Genomic DNA, 27299 nt, shown 5'->3' with positions numbered 1-27299 from the left:
ATTCCTTGGCTCAACGAATACCCGGATCATGCTTCCGCTGGGGTGTTGCGAAACGGGTTCTCATATGGTTTCCGCATCCCAGTGGGGGATTTTCAGGGTGTAGCAAACTGTAAGAATCAACTGTCGGTCTTGCAGCACGCGGCGGTGGTACAGGTAAAGATTGGGAAGGAGGTGACTCGAGGTCGTGTTGCCGGTCCATTCGATTTGCCACCGGTTGTTAACTTTGTTTGTTCCCCTCTAGGGGTGGTCCCCAAGAAGGACCCGGGTGAGTTTCGGCTGATACATAACTTGTCAGCCCCACGTGGTCTTTCCATGAATGACGCGATAGACCCGGAAGTGTGTTCAGTACGGTATGCATCTTTCGATGAGGCCGTAGCCATGTTGAATCGCCTGGGGCCCGGGGCGCTGATGGCGAAATCAGACATCGAGTTAGCGTTCCGGTTGCTCCCGGTACACCCAGACGATCAGCGTCTTCTTGGTTTCATGTTTCAGGGTCGCTATTACATGGATAGATGTATGCCAATGGGGTGCTCGATTTCATGTGCCTATTTCGAGAAGTTCAGTTGTTTTCTGCAGTGGGTATTCACAAGGAAGACAGGTTTTCAACATGTTATGCACTATCTCGATGACTTTCTGTTTTTGGGGGCAGCCGGGGATCCTGAGTGTGGACAGGCTTTACAGGAATTTTGTGTCTTAATGAATCGATTTGGTGTGCCATTGGCGCCAGGTAAGACTGTGGGGCCCTCGACCTTGATCGAGTTTCTGGGGATCGAGCTTGACTCGGTAGAAGGTTGTTTTCGATTACCAAAGGAAAAAGTATTGAAATTCAGGTTATCCCTTGAGACATGTATTCGTGCAACGAAAGTAAACCTGCATCAATTGCAACAGGTGGTGGGTCAGTTGAATTTTGCCCTAAGAGTGATACCAATGGCGCGCCCCTTTTCCCGCTCGATCGCACAAGCCATGGTCGGCCTGAAGGAAGGACATCACCGCACGAGACTCTCGGCAGAGGTTCGCCAGGACATGCGCATTTGGTTGGCATTTCTGGCGGATTTCAATGGTCGAATTGTCTGGAACAAACCAGCGGTGTCCTCCGAGGAGCTGGGCCTTTGGACAGATTCGGCGGGGAGTATAGGTTTTGGTGCCATATTTGGTACACAATGGTCGGCTCAAAAATGGCCGTCATGGTGGCATGAGTACGGATTGACGAGTAACATTGCTTTTCTCGAACTTTTTCCGATTTTGGTGGCCCTGAAAACGTGGCCCGGGGGTTTCCGTGATCACTCTGTGGTATTCTGGTCCGATAACATGACCGTGGTTGAGTGTATCAATAGTCAGGCAGCACGATGCAGATTGATCCTGAGACTGCTCAAGGAGATTGTGTTGTTATGCATGCAACTGAATGTACTGTTTAGGGCAAGACATGTGCCGGGGGTGATGAACCAAGCGGCTGATGCGCTTTCTCGTTTCCGTATGCAGGCCTTCTGGGGTTTTCTGCCCACAGCGGACCCGGTGGCGGCACCCTTTCCCGAAGCTCTCTGGTCTCTCGGTGCCCCGAACTACGAAACCTCGTGGGAGAGAGTTTAGCACCCAGGACGAGGAAGGCATATGAAGGGGCGTTCCGTTCCTATTGGGCCTTTTTGGGTACTGCTAGGGGAGAGTTTTGGGGTCAGGAAGAGTTTGTAGTACAATTTCTGCTCTCTTTACATCAGGCAGGCAAATCAGTAGCTACGGCCCAGAGGCATCGGGCCGCCATTTCCTTTATGGCAAAGGCTCATGGGATCCAGGACCCGACAGCGTCTTTCGTTGTGCAGAAAGCGCTACGTGGGTGGCAACGCCTTGAGGGTCGCAGATTGGATGAGAGGCACCCGATAGGTCTGGATAGGTTGGCCCTGTTATCCTCCGTACTCCCTGCAACATGTTCATCCCAGTATGAAACTGTGTTATTCCGAGCCGCATTTGCGCTAGCATTCCATGGGGCTATGCGGGTAAGCGAACTAGTGGCGAAGAACAAGAGGGATACGATGGGGGGATTGTGCCGGGAGCACATTCAGGTCAGGGGGGAGACGATGACGGTCTCATTTGTTAGGTCCAAATCCGATCAAGGTGCAATCGGGGACTGTGTAATCATTCAGAGGATCCCCGGTTCTTCCATGTGCCCTGTGGTATGCATAGAGGAATATTTGACGCAGAGGGTTGCAGCATGGGGGGGACCTTCTTGAGACACGCTGATGCCACCCCACTGACGAGGTTTCAGTTCCAGAGGGTGCTTGCGATGTCGATTTCGGCCGCGGGCTTGAACCCCGGCGAGTTCGGGACCCATTCCTTTCGGATAGGGGCTGCTACTGAGGCTACAGCCAGGGGTCTGAGTGTGGAACAAGTAAAACGTGTGGGGCGTTGGTCCTCGAACTGTTATAAAAGGTATGTGCGGTTGCACATGTTGTGAAGCTGTAATGATATACTCACGCTTCTTGTTTCTGTTTGATTTTCAGTTACGCAAGCTTACGAAGCGGGGCGGACTGTACAGTCGACCCGACTCCTGGGGATCAGCGGTCAGAAATCACCGTCTGCGAATAAGGAGGTGTGGGTCGTGGGCCACTCATATGTGAGGCGTGCCGCGGACGTATTCAAAGCAGGTGATATGATTCACGTGGCTGGGGAATACGGGTACAGGGTGTCCTTCTACGGAAAGGGCGGGCTCTGTATTGACCAGTTTCAATTCTTTTTTGAGGGTTTGTTAGAGCGGACAAGGTCACCGCCGTCTATAATCATAGTCCATCTTGGGGGTAACGATCTGGTGGCCACTGGTAGACGACTTCTTCTTGAGGGAATGCTTTCCACAGTAAGTTGGTTGGCAAGGAGAGTTCCAGGGTGCACAATTGCATGGTCCCATATGATCCCACGGAAAGTGTGGCGGGGGGCTGTTTCGGTTACTGCATTAAATCATTCAGTAAGGAAGATAAATAACAAAGTGAGTAGATTGTTTCGTTCAAATACACTGCATTCTGTTTCGCATGGTTGTATCAAAGGGGACAGTATGTATTTGGGGGACGGTGTTCATTTGTCCCGGGTGGGGAACGAGTTACTCATAGGAGACTTCATAGCATGGTTAAGGAGTTTACAGCATGACCTTTAGGTAGGAGTGTTTTGTGGGGGGTCCGGATAGCCGGTCAACTATCCGGCCTGTGGCGGTAAGGTCATGATCGGTGAGCAGTAATTCGAAGATCCCTATGAGGGGGCGTCACCCATTACGGATGGGAGCGCTCGGGGGAGGTGGCCAATTGGCCCCTCAACGGGGAGGCGGTCCTGTCTAAGGAGAGGCCGCCGGAAGGAAAGGAAAGGTGGTCAAGGCCCCTTCCTGGATAGGAGGGGCTACGGCCCCTCCTGGGGAATTTCCCGGGGCCAGGACATCTGCGACGGCAGATGGGTAAGTTGTGTGGGGTGCGGGAGGGGGTTTACGCTACCTTTTAGACACCTCACACGAGTCCTCGAACGACCGTTAAATGGCGTCGAGTTTATTGGGGCCCCCGTCAAGTACAAAGGGAAATTGGTAGATGCACTTGAGGTACGCCTCTGTGCGGTCGCTCCTCTCACAAGTGAAGGGGGTATTTCTGGTTTAGGGATCTGACACCGGTTACGACCTTGCCGTTGGCCCTTAACGTTAGGATGTACAATTTCAAGTCAAATGTTTTGTAGGATGTTAGTTCGGCTAGGAGAACCTTTGTATTAGAGATCTGTTAAGGTTAGCCAAACATCGTAATGTGGAAATGAAATTGTACATAATATGAAACTGTTATTTTAATGTTTTAATTTTGTTTCATATTTTAATAAATACGGCCGGGAAGGGTAACTCCCTTCCCGCCTTCCAAAAGTTCAAGAACTGTTTCCGGTTTCCCAATTCTTGGGGATGATTGTGTTGAGAGGGGGTGGCGGGTATCTCAGCCATATGGAAAGGGGCGACCATTCGGTCCCCCCGAACGTATGGTGGAGTACCACGATCCCCCCGGGAAGCCATCTTGGGCGGGAGGCGAGTCTCGGCTGGTATGCCCGAAGCGGCGTAGCCGGGGCGCGCCTTTTTCCCGCCCTAGAGTGGGCTGGCCTAGACACCGACGCGGCCGGCCACGCCCTCGGAGGCAGGCGGGGGCGGGTTTACGCCCGCCCTGAAGACGGATAAAAGGAGCGGAAGCCAAGAAAGCATCCTCTTGTTCCTGTGCTCTGAAGCTGCACCTCCCCGCTGCACGTGAGCTCGAGACGGAACGAAGAGCCAATTTTGACCCACCCACCAGCCCCTGAGGACAGCGATGCGTTGTAAATACAGTTGACGTAGTATCTTTTTTGTTTTCTCTGTTTTCTTACAGGTTGTGATGATTGTCGTGAAATTTCTTAAGATGCAATAAAGATTGGTTATTTTCAGTATGTTTTGCAAATAAAGTAATTTGGATTGATCAATATTTACGCTTGGTAATAAGTGATGTTTGCTTTGTAATCTTAGTAACTTAGGTAGAACTGTCGTATTTATTTTGGTCGGGCGGTAAGGTCATGATCGGTGAGCAGTAATTCGAAGATCCCTATGAGGGGGCGTCACCCATTACGGATGGGAGCGCTCGGGGGAGGTGGCCAATTGGCCCCTCAACGGGGAGGCGGTCCTGTCTAAGGAGAGGCCGCCGGAAGGAAAGGAAAGGTGGTCAAGGCCCCTTCCTGGATAGGAGGGGCTACGGCCCCTCCTGGGGAATTTCCCGGGGCCAGGACATCTGCGACGGCAGATGGTAAGTTGTGTGGGGTGCGGGAGGGGGTTTACGCTACCTTTTAGACACCTCACACGAGTCCTCGAACGACCGTTAAATGGCGTCGAGTTTATTTGGGCCCCCGTCAAGTACAAAGGGAAATTGGTAGATGCACTTGAGGTACGCCTCTGTGCGGTCGCTCCTCTCACAAGTGAAGGGGGTATTTCTGGTTTAGGGATCTGACACCGGTTACGACCTTGCCGTTGGCCCTTAACGTTAGGATGTACAATTTCAAGTCAAATGTTTTGTAGGATGTTAGTTCGGCTAGGAGAACCTTTGTATTAGAGATCTGTTAAGGTTAGCCAAACATCGTAATGTGGAAATGAAATTGTACATAATATGAAACTGTTATTTTAATGTTTTAATTTTGTTTCATATTTTAATAAATACGGCCGGGAAGGGTAACTCCCTTCCCGCCTTCCAAAAGTTCAAGAACTGTTTCCGGTTTCCCAATTCTTGGGGATGATTGTGTTGAGAGGGGGTGGCGGGTATCTCAGCCATATAAACTGTATCAAAAAATCTTTTAATTTCCGAAATTTTAAGTGTCAAGACAAAGAACATTTTATACCAATAAAAATACTGTAAGCGCTACATTTTAGTCTGAAAATATATTGGGGACAGATGTTGGCTAAATAAGAGTCTGGTATGGAAGAATGAGAGGGTGATGTGAGAATATATACAGGTGGTTTCCAGGGATTTCCCTCTCGGCTTAAATTGTCTTCTATCAAATATGCCACCTGGAAAAAGTGCTTTAACAAGAAAGTACAAATAATTTCATTCCCGCAAAACCAGGAAACAATAAAAACATCTATTTTCCTGGCTCCGCTCAATGCATTATATCTGATATCCATTCACCAATTTTATCTCTTTGCGGCTCTCAACCCTAAAACTAGAAGAGAGATCCTATACATGTGACTGCTGGCCTTGCCGACAGTGGAATTTAGCCTGGTGTGGACAAACAAAAAACACAGGCGTGTATGCTGTCTATGTGCCTTGAAACGAGAATCATGGTTGCACCTTCGGTGCTGCTGCCCAGCTAGAGGTAATGAGAGAAGAATGCTTCTTAGGGAACTATACCTCAGCGAAAAAGCAAATACCTGCCTAGACGCTTTGGCGATATGTTTCGCTCAAAAGGAACCCCACATCCTGGCTCGCTGCGGACATTTCACACAAACCATCAAGGACGCTCTTCAGCGGGAACAGAGGGAATAAAACCTTCAGGTGCTTTCAGGTGTTTGTGTGAAGCCTATTTTAGCAGAGATGTACTACAATGGTTTTAACTCGAATGACGTACATCTTTTAAAAACTCAAAAAGCAAACTTGAATAAAAAAATCATATTCAAATGGTGTTCTGTATGAAATGATTCCTTTTGATTATATATGTAAAATATTAAATAAACGTATCTATTGTTACGCCTACCCATTTTGTCTGTTTGTTTTTGTCAGTTATCACTTGTTTTTCTCACATCAAGACAGAATAACAAGACTTGCATTCATTCTGGATAGGACTTTCTAAACGTCTGTGTACTGAACATTGAACCTCTTTTTCAGGCTGCCATGGGGATAGCAGGCCTGATTGTTATGGCCATGGAGAAGGAAGGCACACCAACAGATGAAGCTGTCAAAAAGATATGGATGGTTGATTCCAAAGGATTAATAGTTAAGGTAATACAGCAGTGGTATTATGAATGCAAGCGTACATGTTCTCTACTCTGATGACCTCTGAAACAATATGATGTAGGAATAATTGGGTGCTTAACAGAAGATCTGGGTCTTATATTAGATTTAACTAAGTAAATCTGCAGTGGTTGTATTGTGGTGAACATGTAAAAAATTGGTTTCCAAGGTTCACTGATGCTTTTTTTTAGGGTAATTTATGAGTATGTGGTTACCCATGCCATTTAATGTGTTAATATTTAAATGCCTCATTTTCAGTCCTGCAATTATTTAGTTTTGGGCTCAGATGGATTTAAAACGCAAGTATGCCAAATATATCAGCCTTAACAGCTTTCATATGTTATTTGCTGGTTAGTCAATGCACTACCTTTTCCATTTTTGAAGTCTGGTGAAAGATAGCTTAAGCTCTTCACAAATACTTTTTTTACATAAAGGCTTCTGTAGTGGACTACTCTCCCACCGCATGCAATTGGCTGATTGGTGAATTATCCTGCCTCATATCGAGTGCTTGCATTGCAATGTATGATGTGCATAGTTTTTTTAAACATGTCCCGAAACTCGGTTGTATCCTAGGTATTTTCTTTATTTGACCAATCAATGCTGAAATGGTGTTATGACCAATACATCTAATATTATATCCAGTCTCCTCACCTGTGATTGTGAACAAAGCTTAACCTACAGTTCACACTGGGTACAGGGTTCCCTTTCCATGGTTCTGCTTATATCTTTATGTACACTGCTTCACACACAGACCAAATGGGGTCTGGGACTTCTCCTTCTGGTTGCTTCACTGGCAACACATGTTGAATAGTAAGAGACTATGGGTCTGATTTGGGATTTGGCAGATGGATAAAGGCAGGCAGAGGACTGGAGGATTTAGCATCCACCATCCTCCCTTTACTCCACCTGCCAAATTTAGAGATGTATGCTGGTCCTCCAAGCATCGCTATACCTTGTCAGGGACCACCGTTATGGTGGTTCCTGTCAATATAGGAAAGGTTTGATGATTGGCTCTGTCAAATGTGATAGCCTACTGTGAAACTTTTCCAAAGGGTTTACATTTTTTCGAAACAAACTCCCGAAGCGAAGAATTTGTTTTAGGAAAATGGAAAAACGAATGTCCCCCACGCTATGGGAGTTTTCTACCATGGTCGGAGGGTCATTTTTCTTTTTTGCTATCCCTCAGTGTGGTGATGGACAGTAAAAAACACCATCTGACTTGCCCACCCTAAGTAGAGCAGGCGGTTGAATGGCTTACCACTTACAGCCCTCTCTGCCTCAGCCTTCACAGGAAGGTTTACACTGATTGAGTAAAATTCACTCACTCTGCGTAATCCTGGCAGTGTGCCCAACTCTAAATCTGTCATGCGAATCAAGAGTTTGGTGGAGACACTACTCTATCACTGTTGCAAAATAATACACGCTCAGCCATTAGCCCAAATCAGCAACAATGATTCAAGACCAGCAGAGAGTGAGCGAGCTACTCTTCCCAGGTAGATCAGGTAATTGATTATTACAATGATGCATATTACATTTAGGGATTTGGTCATCTGCTCTCTTCATTTTTCTTTTAAACATTACTATGAGTACTTTACATATATATTACTTGCACAGTTCCTACACTGCCTCCTCAGGCATTGCAGATTGTTTTTTGCACCAACCTCTGTTTATTTACTCATTTGGACTAGACTGTTACTGATTGTCATTACTGCTTGAAATCACTTTGCCTAGTACTTCCCTACTGTCAAAAATCCAGACTATTGGAAATTAATGACGATGACATATCTCTGACTTATGCTGTCACATTATTTCTGGCTTCTCTGTCAAGACTGTAGTTCTTGAATTTGACTGTGCCATATTGGTGGTAATTCTTCAAATATTATGGGTATTCCTGCCATAGTGGTAACCAGCCTTGATGTCAGTGTTACCCCTGCTTATGAGTCCACATTTTGGATATTTTATCATTATCACTACTGCTTTCTAAATCTCCCACCTTTAAAATTAGTATAATGTATGTATATCTACATCCATCCATACACTTGTTCACCCATTCAAGTGCTCACTCATTTAACCAGCAATCTATTCATCCATACCTTCAGTTATTTACCCACTCAATTGTACCCATTATCTTGGTGTGACATTAGTCATCCATTCATGCACTGTCATCCACTTAACTAACAATTCATTATTGCATGTACACACTAAGCCAACCATGCAACCACAGATAAACTTGGCAATCAATGAAGACGCACTTTTAGCGATAAAATAGCCAGGCCTATTGGCTTGGTCAATGTTTGTTTGGCACGGCAGCGTTTTTCTTTTCTAGATACATGTCATTTATATATTAGGTAAGCTTCTTTATTACATATAACCACTCAAACACCCACTCACATACCCATACAAGCACTCACACATGTACTCACTCACCCATACAACCACTCACATACACTTACTATCCAATACAGCCACTCACACAACCAGTTAACCAAACACTTGAACAGCCACTCAGTCACCCATAAAGTCACGTACACACACAGTCACTCCCCCATGCAGCCACTCACACAGCCACTTAGTCACTGATACAGCCACTCCCAAATCTACTCACAGACCCATACAGAAACTCACTCACCAGTACAGACACTTACATACCCAGTCATTCCTCCATAGAGTCACTCACTCACCCATAAAGCCATTAACATAGACAGTCGCTCACCCAGACAGTCACTCACTCAGCCACTCACTCACCAATACAGCCAGTCACACAGCCACTTCCACACCTATACAATTACTCACACACCCACATATTCACCTATACATGTACCCATACACCCACTTATTCACCCATACAGGCACTCACACACCTATACAGCCACTCAGACAGCCACTCAGAAATCCACTCTCACATGGATACACACAGTCACACAGCCACTCGCATAATATATATTAGAAATAGTATCCCTCGTAAGTAGTAAACAAAGTATAATAATTTAACTTTTGCAGTATCTTACTATATATGTTTAACACTCTTAAACTTTTAGAAAGCTTACAATCACTGGATGACGTAATCAGTGATGTCATGAGTGTTGCCATTTGAGATGTCATCAGTGATTTCACGAGTGATGTCACTAACCAGTGAGGTCATAAGCAGTGCATTGCAGGGTGTAAGATATAGTTAGCACAGGTAACTATAACTGCTGAATTTCAGTAGTTTTGTACGAGTAAAAACTGAGCCTAGCTATAACATCCCTGTAACCTTTGGTTTTTTCAGTGAATTTGTATTTTTTTTAAATTCTATTTTGTAACAATACCATCCATGTAAGCTTTGATTTTTTCAGTGTTTTTTTTAATGTTAAGTAGGATGCCCATTGCAATGGTCGGGGTGGTAAACGTTGGCCTTAGCCTGCCACTGTGATGCCCCCACTCAGGTTTGCTGCTCCTTCCCTCCTCCTCTTCCTTGCCATTCATTTTCCAAGTCCACTCTTCCTGCCCTCTGTTACCTTCTATGCCCCATCATTGCCCACCTGTTTAGCCTCTGTGATTAGCTGGCTAACCCTACTCTCCTTCTGCCCTGCCCTGTGATGTCTGTGTGCATGGCCCTGCTCCCTCCTTTCTGCCCACCATGTTCCATGGACCTGCTACTACCCCTCCTATCTACTCTGAGTATTTTGTTGAGCTGCCACAGCCCCTGCCCCCTGCCTACCATGGTCCGATGGCTGCCACATGTCCATGCCACCTCCACCCTGCCTGTATTAGTTCAATGCTCCTATCTCCTCCCTCATGTCCTACATGGTCAGTTTTACTTCCACTCTATTATGCCCTCCATGCTCCGCTGTGTTGCAACTACTCATCCTGCCTGCCCTACTTTGTCTGTTGTGGAGACCCTTCCCCTGCCCTCTCTTGTCTGTGTCCAGATCCTACTCCACCCTTCGCTCCTCCATGGTCCTTTGTGCTGCCACTAACACACCTGCTTGCCATTGATGGTCTTCTGTGCTGCCGCAGCCCCTCTCCTCTGCCCTGTGTGGTCAGCTTGCTGCCCTTGACCCCCTCCCACTTTCTCTCAGTTGTGTGTGTGTATGCTATTATAGTCTCACTGCTGCCCTCCATGGTGTGTTGTGCTTCTAGTGTCCATCCTGTCAGCCTTCCATGGTCAGCTTACTGCTCCTGCCCGGCCCCATTGCACCCTGCTACCCGTTTTCCAAGTGCCAACCGATATCCACTCCCTTCCCCCTTATCTGGTCCATTGTCACGCCCCTGCCTCGTCCCTCCTGCCTTTCATCTTCCGTTATGCTGTAACTGTCCCTCCTGTCTGTCCGATATGGTCAGCATGCTGCCCTTGCCTCTTTCACATCTGCTCTCCGTTGTCCAATTGCATGGTCCTGCCCCCTCCCTGTTGCTTTCCATGGTCTGTTGTGCTGCACTGCTGTCCCATATGCCCTATGTGGTATATTGTGCTGCTGCAACCCTTGACACCTGCCCTGTAAGATCAGTTTGGTTTTCCTGCCCATCTTCGCCCACCTCTCTGTTATCCAATTCCATGTCCCTATCCCCTTCCTCATGCCATCCGTGATCTAATGTACCATACTTGCTAACATTTTGAATTAGTAAAGAGGGAGATTTTGAAAAACAAAACCTGGGAAATCGATTTTCCATATAGACTTACATTGAAAAAGAGGAGATTTTAGGCAGCAGACAAACAAAATAAAGTCCTTTTGGGCTTAAGAGCATCGGGAGCTCTTGCCTGAATCAGTTCTTCCTTCTGCCCTCAGTGGTCTGTTATACTGTCACAGCCTCTCATGCCTCTCCTGCACGGTTGGTTTGGTGCCCCTGCCCCCCTTTCCCTTGCCCTCCGTGGTCCGTTGTGCTGCCACTACCCCTCAAGCCTGTCCAGCATGGTTAACTTGTTGCCTCTGCACCCTCTTCCCTGCCCTCAGTTATCTGAGTTTGTGCCCCTTACCTCTGCATCCCAACAGTATTCTAATGAGCAACTAGAATGCTAAAATTCTATTTATATTATAAAAGTATGGCACACCTGATGTCATCTTGATGTATTCAAAACTGGAATACCTAAAGCATTTCCATTTGTCATTTGAGATGTCATGAGTAATATCACTGACCATGTCATGAGTGATGTAATATGTGAGGTCATAAGCAGTGCACTGCGGGGCGTAAGTTATAGTTAGCTCAGGTATCTTGAACTGCTGAATTTCACTGGTTTTTGTGCAAGTGAAAACTGAGCCTAGCTATAACATCCCTGTAACCATTGATTTTTCCAGTAAATTGGTATGTTAAAAACATTTTATTTTGTAACTATACCATCCCTGTAACCTTTAATTTGTTCAGTGAATTTCTAGGTGTTTGTTTTAACGTTAAGTAAGATTCCCATTGCAATGCACAGGGGTTTGAATGCAGGGCTTAGCCTGCCAATTTGCAGCCCCCACCCAAGTTTGCTGCTCCTTCCCTCCTCCTCCTCCTAGCCATTCATTGTCTAAGTCCATGCCTGTGCTCCCTTATTATAGCCCTGTGTGGCTGTTGTTCTGCCACTGCCCTTCGCAGCTGCCCTGAACAGTTAGTTTGCTGCCCCATTCACTACCTACCTACCCTCTGTTTCTAAGTCCATGCACCAGCCCCCTCCCTCCTGCTCTGCATGGGTGGATGTGCTGCCACTGCCCTTATTTAGCTTGATGTCCTTGTCCACTCCTCCTGCCCTCCATTACCCAATTCTATGCCCCATCATTGCCCTCCTGTTTAGCCTCTATGATTAGCTTGCTAACCCTCCTCTCCTTACCCTCTGCCCTCTGATGTCTGTGTGCATGCCCCTGCTCCTCCCATTTTGCGTGTCATGTTCCATGGATCTGCCACTGCTGCTCCTATCAACTCGAAGTGTTCTGTTGAGCTGCCACTGTCCCTCCCCTAGCCTAGCATAGTCAGATGGCTACTGCCTGTTCCTGCCACCTCCACCCTGCATGTCTGGGTTCCATGCCCCTATCTCCTCCCTCATGTTCTCCATGGTCCATTTTGCTGCCACTCCTTTCTGCCCTCCATGCTCTGTTAAGTTGCAACTACTAATCCTGCCATACCTGCATGGTCTGTTGTGAAGCCCCTTCCCCTGCCCTCACTTGTCTGGGTCCAGCCCCTACCCCACCCTTCTGTCCTCCATGGTTGTTTGTACATGCCCCTGCTCCTACCTTTTTGCCCACCATTGCCGTTTTGCTGCCACTAATACTCATGCTTGCCATTGATGGTCTTCTGTGCTGCTACAGCCCCTCGCACCTGACCTGTGTGATTAGCTTGCTGCCCCTGACCCCCTCCCACCTTCCTTCTGGTTTCTTTGTGTTTGCTATTATAGTCTCACTGTTGCCCTCCATAGTTTGTTGTGCTTCCAGTGCCCATCCCGTCTGCCTTTCATTGTCAGCTTGCTACCCCTGCTATCCGTTTTCTCTGTGCCAACTGATAACCCCTCCCTCCCGCCATATCTGGTTTGTTGTCATGCCCCTGCCTCTCTCTCCTGCCATTCATGGTCTGTGGTCCTTCAACTGTCTCTCCTGTCTGTCTGGTATGGTCAGCTTGCTGCCCTGGCCTCTTTCACCTCTGCTCTCTGTTGTCCGAATACATGGTCCTGTCCCCTCCCTGTTGCTTTACATGGTCCGTTGGGCTGCAATGCTGCCTCACTTGCCATGTGTGGTATATTGTGCTGCTACAACCCCTGGTGCCTGCCCTGTAAGATCAGTCTGGTGCCCATGCCCATCTCCCTACAGCCCTATGTTATCCTAGTCCATGTGCCTATCCCATTCCTAGTGCCATCTGTGTTCCAATGGACCAACTTGCCAATATGTTGAACTTGCAAAGAGGGAGATTATGAAAAAAAACCTGGGTGGTCAATCTGTTGCCTCTGCACACTCCTTCCTGCCCTCAGTTATCCGAATCTGTAACACTGACCGCTGCCCCCCAACAGTAGTCTAATGAGCAACTAGATTGCTAACATTCTACATTTATTATGAAAGTATGGCACACCCAACGTCATCTTGATGCAATCAAAACTGTAATACCTAAAGCATTTCCATGGAGATGAAGCAGAAAAACATGTGGCCCAAGCAAAGCAGTTGATGAGTCAATGTCATATATTAGTCATAACTGCATCACAATTAATAATTTAGTAGATAGGGTGCTGCATAGGTGTTAGGTGGGAAAAGTGCTTGTGCAGTTTAATAAAAAAGTGACTGTGCATATTCATAAAATCCCATGGTTCAGATTCTTTTAGCAAGCCTGGCAGTTATGTCACAATGTTATGCTCTCTCTCAAATGGGCTAATAGGCAGAAGTCCATGAATGCCCAACAAGGAGAAATTACAATACAGATGACAAAGTGAGGAATCGCCCAGAGCACCCGCCTTCCAAGAGCCCCATGGAAAAGTTAACTTTACATCTCACATCTGTCTATGCAGGCGACATCTAGAATCGTCAATGTTTCGACCCTCTTAACCCCCTCACTGCGGCGGCAATTCCGCTGCAGCGCTAGGGGGGTGGGGGAGCGCGTAGCGCTCCCATGCTCGTGACGGAACCGCTCCGTCACGAGCCTCAGGTGCGCTGTGCTGATGACTGAGCGGTTCCGTCACGGCCCCGCCCGCTCAACAGAACGTCCAGCGCAGGCGCGGAATCTGCGCGGCGCAGGTGCGCCGAGCGGGCCGTGACGGAACCGCTCCATCATCAGCACAGCGCGTCCGTGGCTGGTGACGGAGCGGTTCCGGCACCAGCATGGGGGGTTAAAGAACGGGTAATTCCATTACATCTAATAGGGTCTTCGTCAAGACTGGGTATGGAACAAAGTGTATTTTAAAATACAGAATGTCAGGACTCATCTAAAGACAAAAGATGATCATGGAGAACCATCATTCATCGATATGACTCACTTAATTTTAAAAAAAAGACGTTCATATGGAAAACACAGCATATCCTTCAAATGTAAAGTGATGATAGGTTCCCTTGGCTCGGAAAATTATGGTAGAATATGCTTGTCTCATATAAGGAACCCCCAAGTGAATAACGCATAATAAAATAAAGGAATTTGTTTGCCAATAGTATTGTGATACACTTGCAGGCTTCGTAAAAATCTTTGGGCACCGACACTTAATATTTTACAAATAAATTAAGCTCTTGTATTATCACATTTGTAATAAGTAATGATACCTTTCTCTAAATAGCAGATTCGTGTTAAGCATTTGATTATGTGAATAGATCACATTTCCAATGTTTCTATGCACTTCCTGACTTTCTGTACGTCAGAGCCTAGGGCTCTGACGTGTGGGTCAGATGGGCATAAGGTATTTACCGCTGCTGGTGAACACTGATGCTTCACTGTATGGTATATACTTCAGGCCTCATTGACAAGGCCTTTGTGCCGCCCGTGAGTCACTTTTTTTGACAAACTGGCGGGTCACTGTGGTGGCCCATATTTACCAGGCCATGCAAACCCCTTTCATGCATAAATCTGCGGGAACGAGGCGTTCCAAAGGTGTTGCTGTGGGTGTTACCATGCAACATTCATGGAGTCTCCTTTAGTCCCAGATTTACGAGGTTTTGTAAACCTGGGAATGCGTAATTTTCCTATGCCACCCCAGGGGAGGTGTAGGAGTGGCACAACAAGGAGAAACACCTTTATTTCTTCTCGTTCTTTCCTCTTGCTGCATTCTGCAGCACACTATGAAATAGGAAATCACCTCCATTGTTTTTGTGCAGGAACGTTTCCCTATCTGCACAACAACAATCATCCCCCAACACAGGCACCCATGTACGATAGAGCAAGGTTGCCTGTGCTGGTGTATGACAGCCAATTTTGCGCCACCACAGGGGAAAGCACACAGGGGCATATTTCCAAGGGGGGCGATAGGCAATTATCGCCGATTTAGCTGCCGTTTTCGGCCGCTAAGCGGTGATAATTCTATTGCCCCATTAGCAAGCTGTCGCTAACTGATGTTAGCGACAGCTTTTAGGCGATAGCGAGCGTTTTGGGGCCCGCTTTGCATGTCAGCGATGTTTATCACTAATGACATGCAAAGTGGGCGTACCCAACCAGTTAGCGACTGAAAGTAGACGCTAATGTTGCTATCGCCTATTAGCAAGGCAGGCGTAGCGTTGGAAATTTTCACGCTAAGCGCAAATATCTCCAAATACTAACACCTGACAAGACCATCTCTTAGACATGTTATCCAATGGGAGGAGTATAACATGGCTAAGAGCATTTAGACGCTAATGCGTAAATATCTCTGTATTCTCAGCAATATTCACGCATTTCGCCGCTATTGCTGGATATTTTAGCACAATGGAGAAAAACGTTGCTAATAGCATGTTTTCTCCACTAACATATCCAGCGACAGGCAACAATAAAAAAATCATTGCTAAGCCTATTTAGCGATAAATATCGCTACTTGTTAGTAATATGCCCCACAGTTCGGTTGTATTGTTGTAAATACGGCACATCCCTGTGCTTCTAAAATTATGTCGCTCAGCCAGCAAAATGGCTTGCGGCACCCTTCTGCGTCATTTTGTTGTGAATAGTCTTTTCATGCAGTATCTCCACTTCCAAGTTTCTCTCATGAAAAGGAGGAATTCCATGCAGAATGTTGCTGTTTCTGCACCATAATATGTTTGAATGTTTTCGTGGCAAATACGAGCCTGCCGAAAGTCATCAGCGGGAAATTGTGGAGAACACAGTTATAACTGCACAACTCATAAATCCAATCTTTGAGGAACGTAGAGGGCGCACCTGGATCAGAATTTAATGCCCGTTGAAATGAAGTCCTCAGTATTTAAATTAGGACAAAATCAGACAAGCAGAGGAGATTTCCAGACATCTGCACAAACCTCCTCATTTCTTTATTTTGCTTTACAGAGATTGAAAGTCACAACCACCTCACAGCTACTTTCCTTAAATCCGCTCAGTTCACACCACTCCTCGCTTTTCTTGGCTGCTGTTTTTTCCATGCATGTACCCGTTCTTTTGACGACCTAATATTCTGTCAGTGTGGCCCTTATTGAAAAAAGGAAAAGAAAACAGAAGCTATGCCTTCCAGGGGTTGTAGCGCTGAAAAACATAAGCACACATGTTCACAGTTATCTAGCGTTCAGACACATCTGACTTTCTATTCTGACAATGAACTCTTACATCCTCGAACCTTATGATCCACTTTACTGTGAGTTAAGATGTTAGTAGCGTTGCTGAGACAGAGATTATCACATGCCTTGGCTGTTCAGGCCGCAATAAATGACCCACAAGAAAGAAACAATTGTAAGGGCAAGACTGCTCATCAAGAACATATAATGTAAAGTACTGTAACAGAGATCTGAAAGAAAGATCCTATTCACTTTGACATATCCGAGCGAAGAATAAACTTTCTCCACGCAGCGCTCACGGGGCCTCTGCCATTTCCTTGATTTACTTGGTAATGTCATTCAGCAGCGTAATTATTTCCGTAAGCTAAACCACTGTGGCACAAAGCATCATATAAAAGTTTTACTGGTCATTTAAAAAAAAAATACAGCATTACATTTGATCTGCTGCCACTCCATTAAGAAGGTATATTTAAGCATGTCTGAAGTAGACACCCGAAAACTAGCATACTGTTGAATTACGCAAAAACAGAAAGACAGGCAGTGACAATTTTATGTGCATTAGGTTTGGTGTTAAATGCATTGATCCACAAGGGGCACTCCAATATGTTAGCAACCTGTCTATATTTTGTCGAACTCTTTCATATTTCGACTGAACCATTCAGGGTTAAATCAATAAAATGCCCCACAAAGACATATTTAGAAATTCAGGCAAAATATTACAACTTTTGGATAAGTAAAGTACAATCAATTCCCATCTGAAATAGTGTAAACCCAACTCCTGTCATGTGTTTCACCCTCCCAAGTGCTCTTCAGAGGAGTGTGGCAGTGATATCGTGTAAAATGTGTGAGCGTCTTGCGTGAGTGGCTGAAATGTTTACTTTCATTTGGGCCATTGGGCATTGGAGGTCTTCCAAGTCACCCTTCCCGTGCAATGATGCGTGCAGGTGTAGTTAGTAGGAGCACTAAGGTAACCCAATAATCCCTGTCATAAAATTAACTGACTCGTGATTGGTGTATCAGGTGGACGTAGCTCTTCTTTACCTTTCACGCAACAAAGTAAACAAACAATTTGTCATCATTTCACATTTTTAAAGCCAAAGTACTCCAAATATCATGACTTAATACAGTATGTCAGGGAGGACAAGTCACTCCTTCTTTGGAGAGCATTGACATAACTAAGCAAGCATTGGCATAGCCAATAGGTCTCGCTTTTGGGACCTTATAAGTGTTTAGTCAATGTAACAGTTGATGTTGTTGCACCAAGGATATTGTGCTGCATAACTAAATACTTATAAGATCCCAAAAACGAGACCCACTGGCTACGTCTAAACATGCTGGGACTTGTAGTTTTACTTGTCGCATAAAAAAGATGGGCTACCAGTTCCAGCATTCTCACTGCTGCTTTTTGAAATGCCAAGACCGGCTTAAAGTCACCTGCATCACATGGGAATAATTGAACTAGCATGTGCTAGATGTGGAAGTGTGAAAGGAGGCAGAGGGAAAGGAAGACCTGATGTGTGAGTGGCGACAGATGAAGACAGGAAAAGAAAGAGTAGGAAGGATTACTAGATCAGATGAGCGCATTAATGCCTCGTCAGGGGTTGTAAGCGCTATATAAATGCAATTATAATTGCATTATGTGTGTAGGACAGAGGAGGTTAGAGACAGATGTAAGGGAACATTAGCCATGAAGTGAGTGACAGACGGGATGAAAGACAGAGGAGGGGAAAGAAGGCCTGGTGTGGGAGTTGAGGAGGACAGAATGAGACAGGTTGGAGGTAAAGGAGAGATAATGTGCCATGAGCAGGAAAGAGCAGACACAACGGAATGGAAAAGAAGACCTGTGAAGAGAGGGTGACTGACTGGAAATAGCAGAAGAAAGGGAAACAGATGAGCACCTGGTGAGCAAGGGCCTGATATGGAGGAGAGTGGAAGACAGAGTAGAGAAGGCTGGGTTTGTGAGTGGAGGTAAGGAAGACAGAGGCAAGAGGGAGAACAAAACCAACTATGTGGGTGCACTGCCAGGGTAGGAGAGGGAGACAGAGAAAGGCCTAATGAGTGACTATTAAGAAGAGAGAGGAGGTGGCCAAGTAGCTGGAAACTGTGCTTGAAATTGAAATATAGATTTGCTGGTACTCTGGTTGCTGTTGCTAAGTTTCAGTACTTGTTGCTTGTGATAGCCGTCCCAACAGGTTTCAAATCGTATAGGCTAGATAGAACTGGTAAGAGAGGAGGTGGGATCGCTATAATTGCTCGTGATACACTAAAAATCCGTACCATAGCAATTCCCTCCACCACTTGCGAGGCTTTCCAATTTGACATATACCTATCTCCCTCCCATAACTTCAAAGGTATACTACTATACAGGCGACCAGAAACCCGCCTGGGATTTCTTGAAGAAATCACCACCCTTCTGGAAACTTTTGCTATTGACAAATCCATAACCCTGCTAGGAGATTTTAATTTCCATCTAGACTGTACTGAAGATAAGGACACTATTGCCTTGCAGTCTCAAATGGAGGTTTTCGGTCTAACCCAACTGGTGAAGGGACCTACTCATAATGCAGGACACACACTAGATGGAATATTTACCAATCATGAGAATCTGCTGGTGTCTGATGTCCTGCCAATGACCTGGACCGACCATCACCTGGTTTTAGCCACGATACAAACTAACAAAACAGCTACCGGAACAAAACCAGTACCAAAACAAGAAACATTCAAAGTATGGAGAGACATCAACATTCCCAGCTTTAAAGACGCGTTGGACAATTCAAAGCCCACGCTGTCTAATAACCCAGAAATCGCCACCAAACAATATCAAGCCTGGCTGGACCAGGCCGTCAATGAATTAGTCCCTAAAAAAAGGATGTCTAGAAATAGAAGGTCCCCCTCAGCCCCATGGTATACAATGGAACTTTAAAAACTTAAACAACAATGTAGAAATCGAGAGAGACAATGGAGGAAAAACTACGACAACGAAAATAAAAAGATATACAAAGAGCTCCTAGCCCACTATAAGCTCTTGATTATCGAAACTAAGAAAAAATATTATACTGAGCAAATTGAAAGTGCGAAAAATTCAAACCAGAAGCTTTTTGAAATACCTAAACAGCTGGCCGGATGCGTCCCAGATCTGACCCCCCCATGCTCACAAAACTTCTGTGATTCATTGGCCACATTCTTTTTCAACAAAGTGAATGACATTTTCTCAGTATTCAATCTCGGCGATAATCAAAATATTGAAAAAATAAAGACCCCTTCCCCAAGCAATATCTTACCCTGCTTTGCTGAAGTCACTGAAGATCAAATCCAGAACTTTGTTAAAACCATTAAATCAGGATCGGCTTTAGACCCCTGTCCTCTGAATACCCTTCGCCTATTTATGGATACGGTGACGCCAGTTATAACACAAATATGCAATATAATGTTCCGTACAGGCATTTTTCCCACCCAACTAAAAAAGACCTTATTAAAACCTCTCCTGAAAAAGCCCGGCCTCGATAAAACTGACCTGAAAAATTACAGGCCTATAGCCAACCTACCGCTTCTCGCGAAAATAGTGGAGAAGGGCATGAACACCCAACTTACGGAATTCATCGAGCAATACAATCTGCTTGACGAAACGCAATTTGGATTCCGTAAGTTTCATGGGACTGAAACCGCACTTATAAAAGCAGCTGACGATATCAGATTAATCAGAGATCAAGGTGGTACAGCGCTATTGGTGCTTCTAGATCTATCAGCCGCCTTCGACACGGTTGACCACAAGATCCTTGTCAACCGTGTTGAAAAAATGGGCGTGCAAGGTCAGGCAAAAAATCTACTGGCATCCTTTCTGACGGAGAGATCCCAGGCTGTGACCTTGGGTCAATTTGAATCGGCTGAATTATCTCTGCCATGTGGGGTACCTCAAGGTTCATCCGTTAGTCCGACACTTTTTAATATCTATGTGTCGGACCTCGCAAAGACCATCAAAGCGCACGGGATGAACCTTACCTCCTATGCAGATGACACTCAGCTAATTCTGGGTATCAGAAATGATGGAGAAACAGTAGCGGAGAGTTTCAAAGCAGGTATGCTGGCCATAGGACAGTGGATGGCGGCAAACTGCTTGAAACTTAACTCCGATAAAACTGAGGTGGTCACTTTTGGCTGTCTCAGTCCTAGCTGGTCCCCAGTATGGTGGCCGTCATCTTTTGGAGCCGTGCCTGAACCTGCCACAAAAGTACGGAATCTGGGCATCATCTTTGATGACAACCTCAATTTTATGGTTCATGCCAATCAGACTGCCGCCACGGCATTCTACAAACTACGCCTAGTCAGGAAGATTCTCCCTTTTCTACCTAAAAATGTTGGCAAGACACTTGTCAGCGCCCTTGTTTTGTCAGCACTGGATTATTGTAATGGCTTGTTTGCCAGTGCCCAAGCAAGGGTCATTAAGAAACTGCAGGGAATCCAAAATGCGGCAGCCAGACTACTCTCAAACACCCCTAAATTCAAGCCCGTAGCTGAGACCCTGAGAAGTCTTCACTGGCTCCCAGTGAGGAACAGAATTAAGTTTAAGACACTATGTATTGTCTATAAGTCACTTCACCACCAAGCGCCGCAATTTTTGAAAGACCATCTTGTCCCATACCCCCCCCCCCGGACACTGCGTTCAGCAAAACAAAATGACCTGGTTGTGCCACGGACCAGATTGGTCAATTGGGGAGACAGACGTTTCTTAGTGGAAGGCCCTAAACTATGGAACACAGTCCCGCAATCCATACGATCTAGCCCAAATCTGATATCATTCAGGAAAAAACTGAAAACCTGGTTATTTAATCTTTAAAAAATTTCCCACTTTTCCATGATACCTAATAAGAGAGCATACAACTGTACAGCGCCGAGACGCCTGCGGGCAATTGTTCGCGCTTAACAAATATTAAAAATAAATAAATAAATAAATACTCTCTCATTACAAACATTGGTGCAGTGCTGAGAGGGGCAGGTACCATCCTCTCTAATGAATGAAATGTGGGTTCTTAGTTCTGATTGTGCCCGCTCATTGAAAGCACTGGTTGGAAAGGAAGCCTTGGTGTATGAGTGACGAGGAATGTTGGTTGGAATGGAGTTGAATTAACACCTGATATTTGTGTGATTGGGAGGAGAGAAAGACAGAACAGAGGGAAAGGAAGACTTAGTGAGTGAAAACGGGGAAGACAGGCAGGAGTGGGGGGGTATTATGACTGGCGGGAGGAGACAGAGCGGAAGGAGACAAAGACATAGTGTGTTACGGAAAGAGAGCTAAACAGGAGTGGATGGAAGGTAAGTCCTTGCGTGTGAGAGGTGGAGAAGGAGATAGAGGTGGAGGAAGGACTAGTGATAAGAACAGAGATGAGGTGCCTGAATGGAGGTGAAGACGTGATGTGTGAGTGGTAAGTAGAATGACGCGTTGAGGGAAGGAAAGACCTAGAGTGTGACAGAAGGGGAGGAGAAGTGGGCGAAACTGCAAAGAATGAAGACGAGAAGGAAGACAATGATTATGACAAAAAAGGAGCAAGGCTGAACGGGAGCCGCCCAGCTGTCTGTCTCTGAGTGCTGCGCGGGTGAACATGCGTGAGTGTGCAGGTGAGAGGTGGACATGTGACAGCCTCCTCTGATATCCCGCTGACCGGCCCTGTGACAGCTGCAGATCAAGATTATCCAGTCGAAGAGGGGGAGGCGGGGGAAAGAGACAGAGAACTGGAGGGCGGGTGCTCAAGGATGCACGTGGGGGAGGTCTAGCGATAGACACATTCTCACTGAGCTCCCCCTGTTCTCCAAGCAGTCTCCAGAAACTAAGCGAAAATCTCACAAAAACGCGCGCCTCGCGCTGCAAGTAAAAAAAAAAAAAAAAGGAGGCAAGTGGTGTGCGCGCGACGGCAAAAGGAAACAGGCTGGCGAGTGGTGTGGGATGTGCACGCCAATGACGATAGAAGAAAGCCATATGGTGCCTCTGCTCATCATTGTGCATGTAACCGCATGCTCTAGGCCAGCCCAAAGTGTGTGGTCAGACTTTTAAAAGCCCACACACTAAATGTCTCGCAGAGCAGCTCCTGGTCTGGCTCACAGAGACCTAAAAAGGGAAGGCAGTCATATTGATATATATTTGCACACACAATTATATTCATATATTTATTTGTGAGTTTTATGTATCCCAAACTTGACCAAAGGTATCAGCGTGCTTTACAGAGTAAGCACAACCATATTAGTATGAGGTACACAAGAGGTATGATCAAAAATAAGCACAACAATAATAACACGAGGTACATAAAGGGTATATAAAAAATATATATAGGGTAGTGGTAAAAATGCAAATGGTGTACAATGGGATATGGAATAAAATAGCTGCACGTACCTGGGTTACATAAAGCACCACTAAAAATGCACAGCAGCACATGTATAAAAGAAGAGTCCGAAAGACAGTAGGACACACAAGCACAGATTGCCCTGAGGTAGATTTGAAAGGGAGGTGCCAGGGAAGGAGGTGTAGATGCATAGATTAGCACAAAGTAGTGAAAGCACATGGAATCTTACCACTAGTTTTCAGGGCAACTTGGCGCTTAACGAAGTAGGAACGATATCAGTAACACAAGGTACAGACACAGACAATAAAAATGTATTGTATACAAAGAATAGTGGAATGTATAAGCAGAATAGCAACCACATAGGTACCCGAGTTACATAAAGGTGTAAATAGCCGGAAAAATCAACAGTAAAACAAAGAAAAGCATGATCAACACTATACATAAAAGTACTGAGGTAGTAAAGGAGGGAGGATGCAGGTAAGGAGGACTAGAGTCACAGTATCCCCAGGGTAGCGATGCGTAGAATAACAAGGGGGGGGAGTGAAACATAGGTCCAAGACTGAGGCATGTAACGGAGTGATGGAAGGCAGCGTACACAATTGAGGGCGTGGTCAAACAGGGAGTGGGGGGGTGAGAGAGGAATTTGTTAGATAGGAATTATTTACTTCTTCCTTGAAGAGGGATGTAGATGCGTTGCATCTGATCTTGGTGGGGAGTGAGGTCCAGATATTAGGGGCCATTCCAGAGAAGGAACGATTAAAGGTTTTATTTTTCTTGAATTTCTGTGGCTTGAGAAGTAAGGAGCTCGTTCTTCTGTTCCCACCCAAAAAGGTCAGTTTCTGGTGCAACCCTTTATGAGTCATGCAAGTATTGACCTTGCTCAAGTGGCAGCCAGTTCAGAGCACGTAGGCTTAAGGCAATGCAACTGATGGTTGGCTCCTCTGGTGATGGTGCTGATGTGTTTATGTATCTTTGTCTATGGTGATACCTAGTGATTTGATGGCGTCAACGATGTGTGGGGTGTAGTTTAGGGCAGAGAGAAGGGACAGCCATTCTTTGACCTTAGAGGTTGAAGTGGGTGGAGCGATCATTAAGAATTCCGGTTTATATGGGTATAGTGTACATTTTTACTAGAACAAATTGGTTATGTAGGCATAGCCCATAGAGTGACGTCCATCAGCATAGGGAGGGAAAACACCCATGGCCAAGCCTGACCACTTCCCTCCTAGCTAAAACATGAAATCCAGATGTGAGCAACCCCAGGGTAGGGCTAGAATGCCAGTATGTCACCCAGCCAGCCCCAAACCCACATCAACAGTAATTAGGGCCCAGCTTTTGATCCGTGTATGGAGTCATATATTTGTCCATCCTAGATATTACTTCGGGGTTTTCTGCCTTAAAGGAACCCCCTTGAGGACCCTGCCTCTGGGTAGTGAGTGGGTGGGAAAAGGCTGATCTCAGAGAAGGCAATTAATCCGACGGCAGAAACAAAAGGGAAAGCACCGAGCACTGCTTAGGTATAGAAAAAGAAGACCCCTCATTTCAACCCTCCCTTGAGCAATGCCTGGAACCTCTATCAACTCCATTGAGCTCCACGCCACTGCCTACCTGCCTGGCGGGAGCTGGACAAATAAAAGATGGAATGTGTCACTCTCAGTGTAGTAGAGAGTCAGTGCTGCACCGTGCTCCTACATAGTGGGAGCAAAACGATGAAGCCAGCCGACTAACTGGGTAGCCCCCTCAGCACCTACTATCCGCTCCCCATGCTACCTTGCTCAGTCGAGGTGCATCTTTATTGGTGTATCTGTTTGCAGCTCGGCAACGTCTGGGAACACGACCTTTCTTTCACTCCCTTCCCAGTAATTTTCACTAAATATTAAAAGTAGAAACATAAATTCTATCACAAATATACAGGAACCAAGGGCCATATTTGTCATTTTTTCAAGCAACGCAGCAAGACACCTTTCTGTATTGCCCTGCGTGGAAGAGAGAGGACAGGAACGCACCATATCTATGATAATATGGTGAACTTCTACTCTCTCCTTGTGCTGGTACACTTTGGCTGCCTAGCACCAATGCAGAGACCCTTGCACCATGGTGGATTGTTTTTGTGTAGGAAGTGTCACCTTCCAGCATAAAAAATATCCTTTCTGGCGTTTTCCTCTTCCCACATGTTCTGCAGAATGCAACACATATAGAAAGAAGACAAAACGAGGAGATATAAAGATATTTCTCCTTGTTCACCTCCCAGGGCCAGGCTGGCCGTAGCGGGCACCGGGCAATCCCCCGGTGCGCCGCATGGGTGGGGGGCCGGTTTGGGGCCCCTCGGCTGTATTTTTTACAGGGCCCTGCAAAATCGGCCCTGTACCAAAAAAACGGCTGAAAACTGGCCCTGGCAAAGAGCTCGGTGGCACCTCCAACCCCACCCCCACTTCCCCCCAGTGGGGAGGTGGGGGCCGGCCGAGCACTTTGCCAGGGCCGCTTTTGGTTCCCAGTCCGGCCCTTTCACCTCCCTTGGGAAGGTGAGCATTTTGAAGCTTTCCCTGGTCTACCACTCATGGTAAATATGGAAATGCCCCAAAATCCATAGGTGGATGCATGGATACACCCACTCTCCACTGATGGAACACCTCCCTTAATCATAGTAATGCAAGGCAGCGACTTGCCTTACATAACTCCAGGTTTACCAAGGTGGCCTTGTGGAGCTCAGTAAATCTCATCTGGATTTTTCATCACCCTTGTGTTACCTGCTGTTAGAAATGGGGCTCTCTAGTTGGCATTGGTTTGCACCTTTGTCCAAGTAGGGACCCTTCTTCCTAGTCAAGGTAAGGAGATACACTTCTAAAATAACACCTGCTCACCCCCTTGGTAGCTCGGTACCAGCAGACAGGCTTATCTCAGAGGTAGTGTGTAAAGCATTTGAGAACACATACATCAAAACAGTGAAAACACTACAAACCACACCAGTTTAGAACAAAAAGTAATCTTTATCTAAACCAACGCAAGACCAAAACAGCAAAACTCCACAATACAGTACTAAAAATATGATTCTTAAAAGGTAGAAACAGTTCAGTTCCAAGAAAATGTTGGATGCAACACTTTTACACTAAGTACCTTGGATGTGTCGAAAAATGCAAGCAAAAAGGGTTGCGTGGAAGGTGATGCATCGGTTCCTTACACTCAGGAAAGGTGATTCATTGGTTCCTTGCTCTGGGGGAGGTTCCTTACAGTTGCACAGGGGAGGTGATGCGTTGGTTCCTTACCGGAGAGGAGGTAATGCCGCGGTTTCTTACTGTGTGGGGAGGTAATGCCTCGGTTTCTTACTGCATCCCCCAACATGCATCAGACTTAACGCTTCAATGTGTGACAATCTGGTACGATGCGATGCATGAAGACCCGGGATGCACTGCGATGATTTCAGCCGCGTCCCCTTGATGCGTCGGTTCTTCCACAACAGGGTCTGCGTCAGAATCGGTGCAGTGATCTCGGACATCGGAGATCGGTGCAGAGGACTTGTCGCACAACAGACACTCCAGCTACAAGCAAGTGCAGTGTCAATTCTTCGTCGGCAGCAATACTTCAGAAAATGTTTCTTGCACCACAGCGATTCGTCAAAAACAGACAATGCGTCGATTTTTACAGCTCTTGCAGTTTCCAGTCCCAAAACAACCTCCAGAGGTCCAGAAAACGCAGGTGCCTCTCAGCAGGTCAGAACTCCCAGCAAAGGAGTTCAGGGGGGACTGGAGGTGAAGTCTTTGTGTCAGTGAGACTTCAGAACAGGTAGCAAGCTCTATTCGAGATCCTTGGAGATGTTCCTCAAGCAGGAGACACAGCACACAACAAAGTCCTTCTCCTTTCCTTGGAAGAAAGTAGCCACTGCAGGCCAAACCCAGACAGCAAACAGCACAGGGTAGTATTCCTCCTCAGTTTCTCCAGCTCTTCTCCTAGGCAAAGGTTCCTCTTGATTCCCAGAAGTAATCTTTGAAGTATTTTCTATCCCTGAGACATGCAACAGGAGGCAAGCTCTCCTTCAAGCCCTTGGAGAAAATTCTAACAGCATGATGATGAAGGCACAGTCCGGTCCTTTCCCTGCCCAAGACATAAGCAACCACTGCAAGACAACACCAACAGAACACAGCACGGGCGCAGTACTCCTCCTCCAGCTTTCCCTATTGTTCTTTCTGGTAGGTTCCTTAGTTCAGCAGTAATCTAAAGTTCAGGGGTCTGGGGCCCACTTTTTATAGCACAAATTCCTTTTGTTCTCTGGTGGCAGAGAATCTCTTTACCAAGCCTAAACCAGTTCTGTCCTCTCTGGTGCAGCTTCCCTGCAGGAGGTAGAGACAGCATATTGTAAGGCAGGCAGGGAAATCTCCTCAGACCACTCTAAATGCAGACCGGGC

General features: G+C 46.2%; 1 protein-coding gene across 1 annotated transcript in view; it reads left to right on the top strand.

The window, feature by feature from the left end:
- ME1 (malic enzyme 1) overlaps nucleotides 1-27299 on the top strand; it is a 1313190-nt gene that overhangs the window by 1107753 nt on the left and 178138 nt on the right. Inside the window, exon 9 of the mRNA XM_086926558.1 lies at nucleotides 6336-6449. Within this exon, the coding sequence (XP_086782684.1) occupies nucleotides 6336-6449 (114 nt within the window). The remainder of the gene's footprint in view (nucleotides 1-6335; nucleotides 6450-27299) is intronic.

The sequence above is a fragment of the Lissotriton vulgaris genome, chromosome 6 (assembly GCF_964263255.1).
Source record: "Lissotriton vulgaris chromosome 6, aLisVul1.2, whole genome shotgun sequence".
Taxonomy (NCBI): domain Eukaryota; kingdom Metazoa; phylum Chordata; class Amphibia; order Caudata; family Salamandridae; genus Lissotriton; species Lissotriton vulgaris.
The sequence above is the reverse complement of the archived record's forward strand: the minus strand, read 5'-3'. Positions and strand labels throughout refer to the sequence as shown.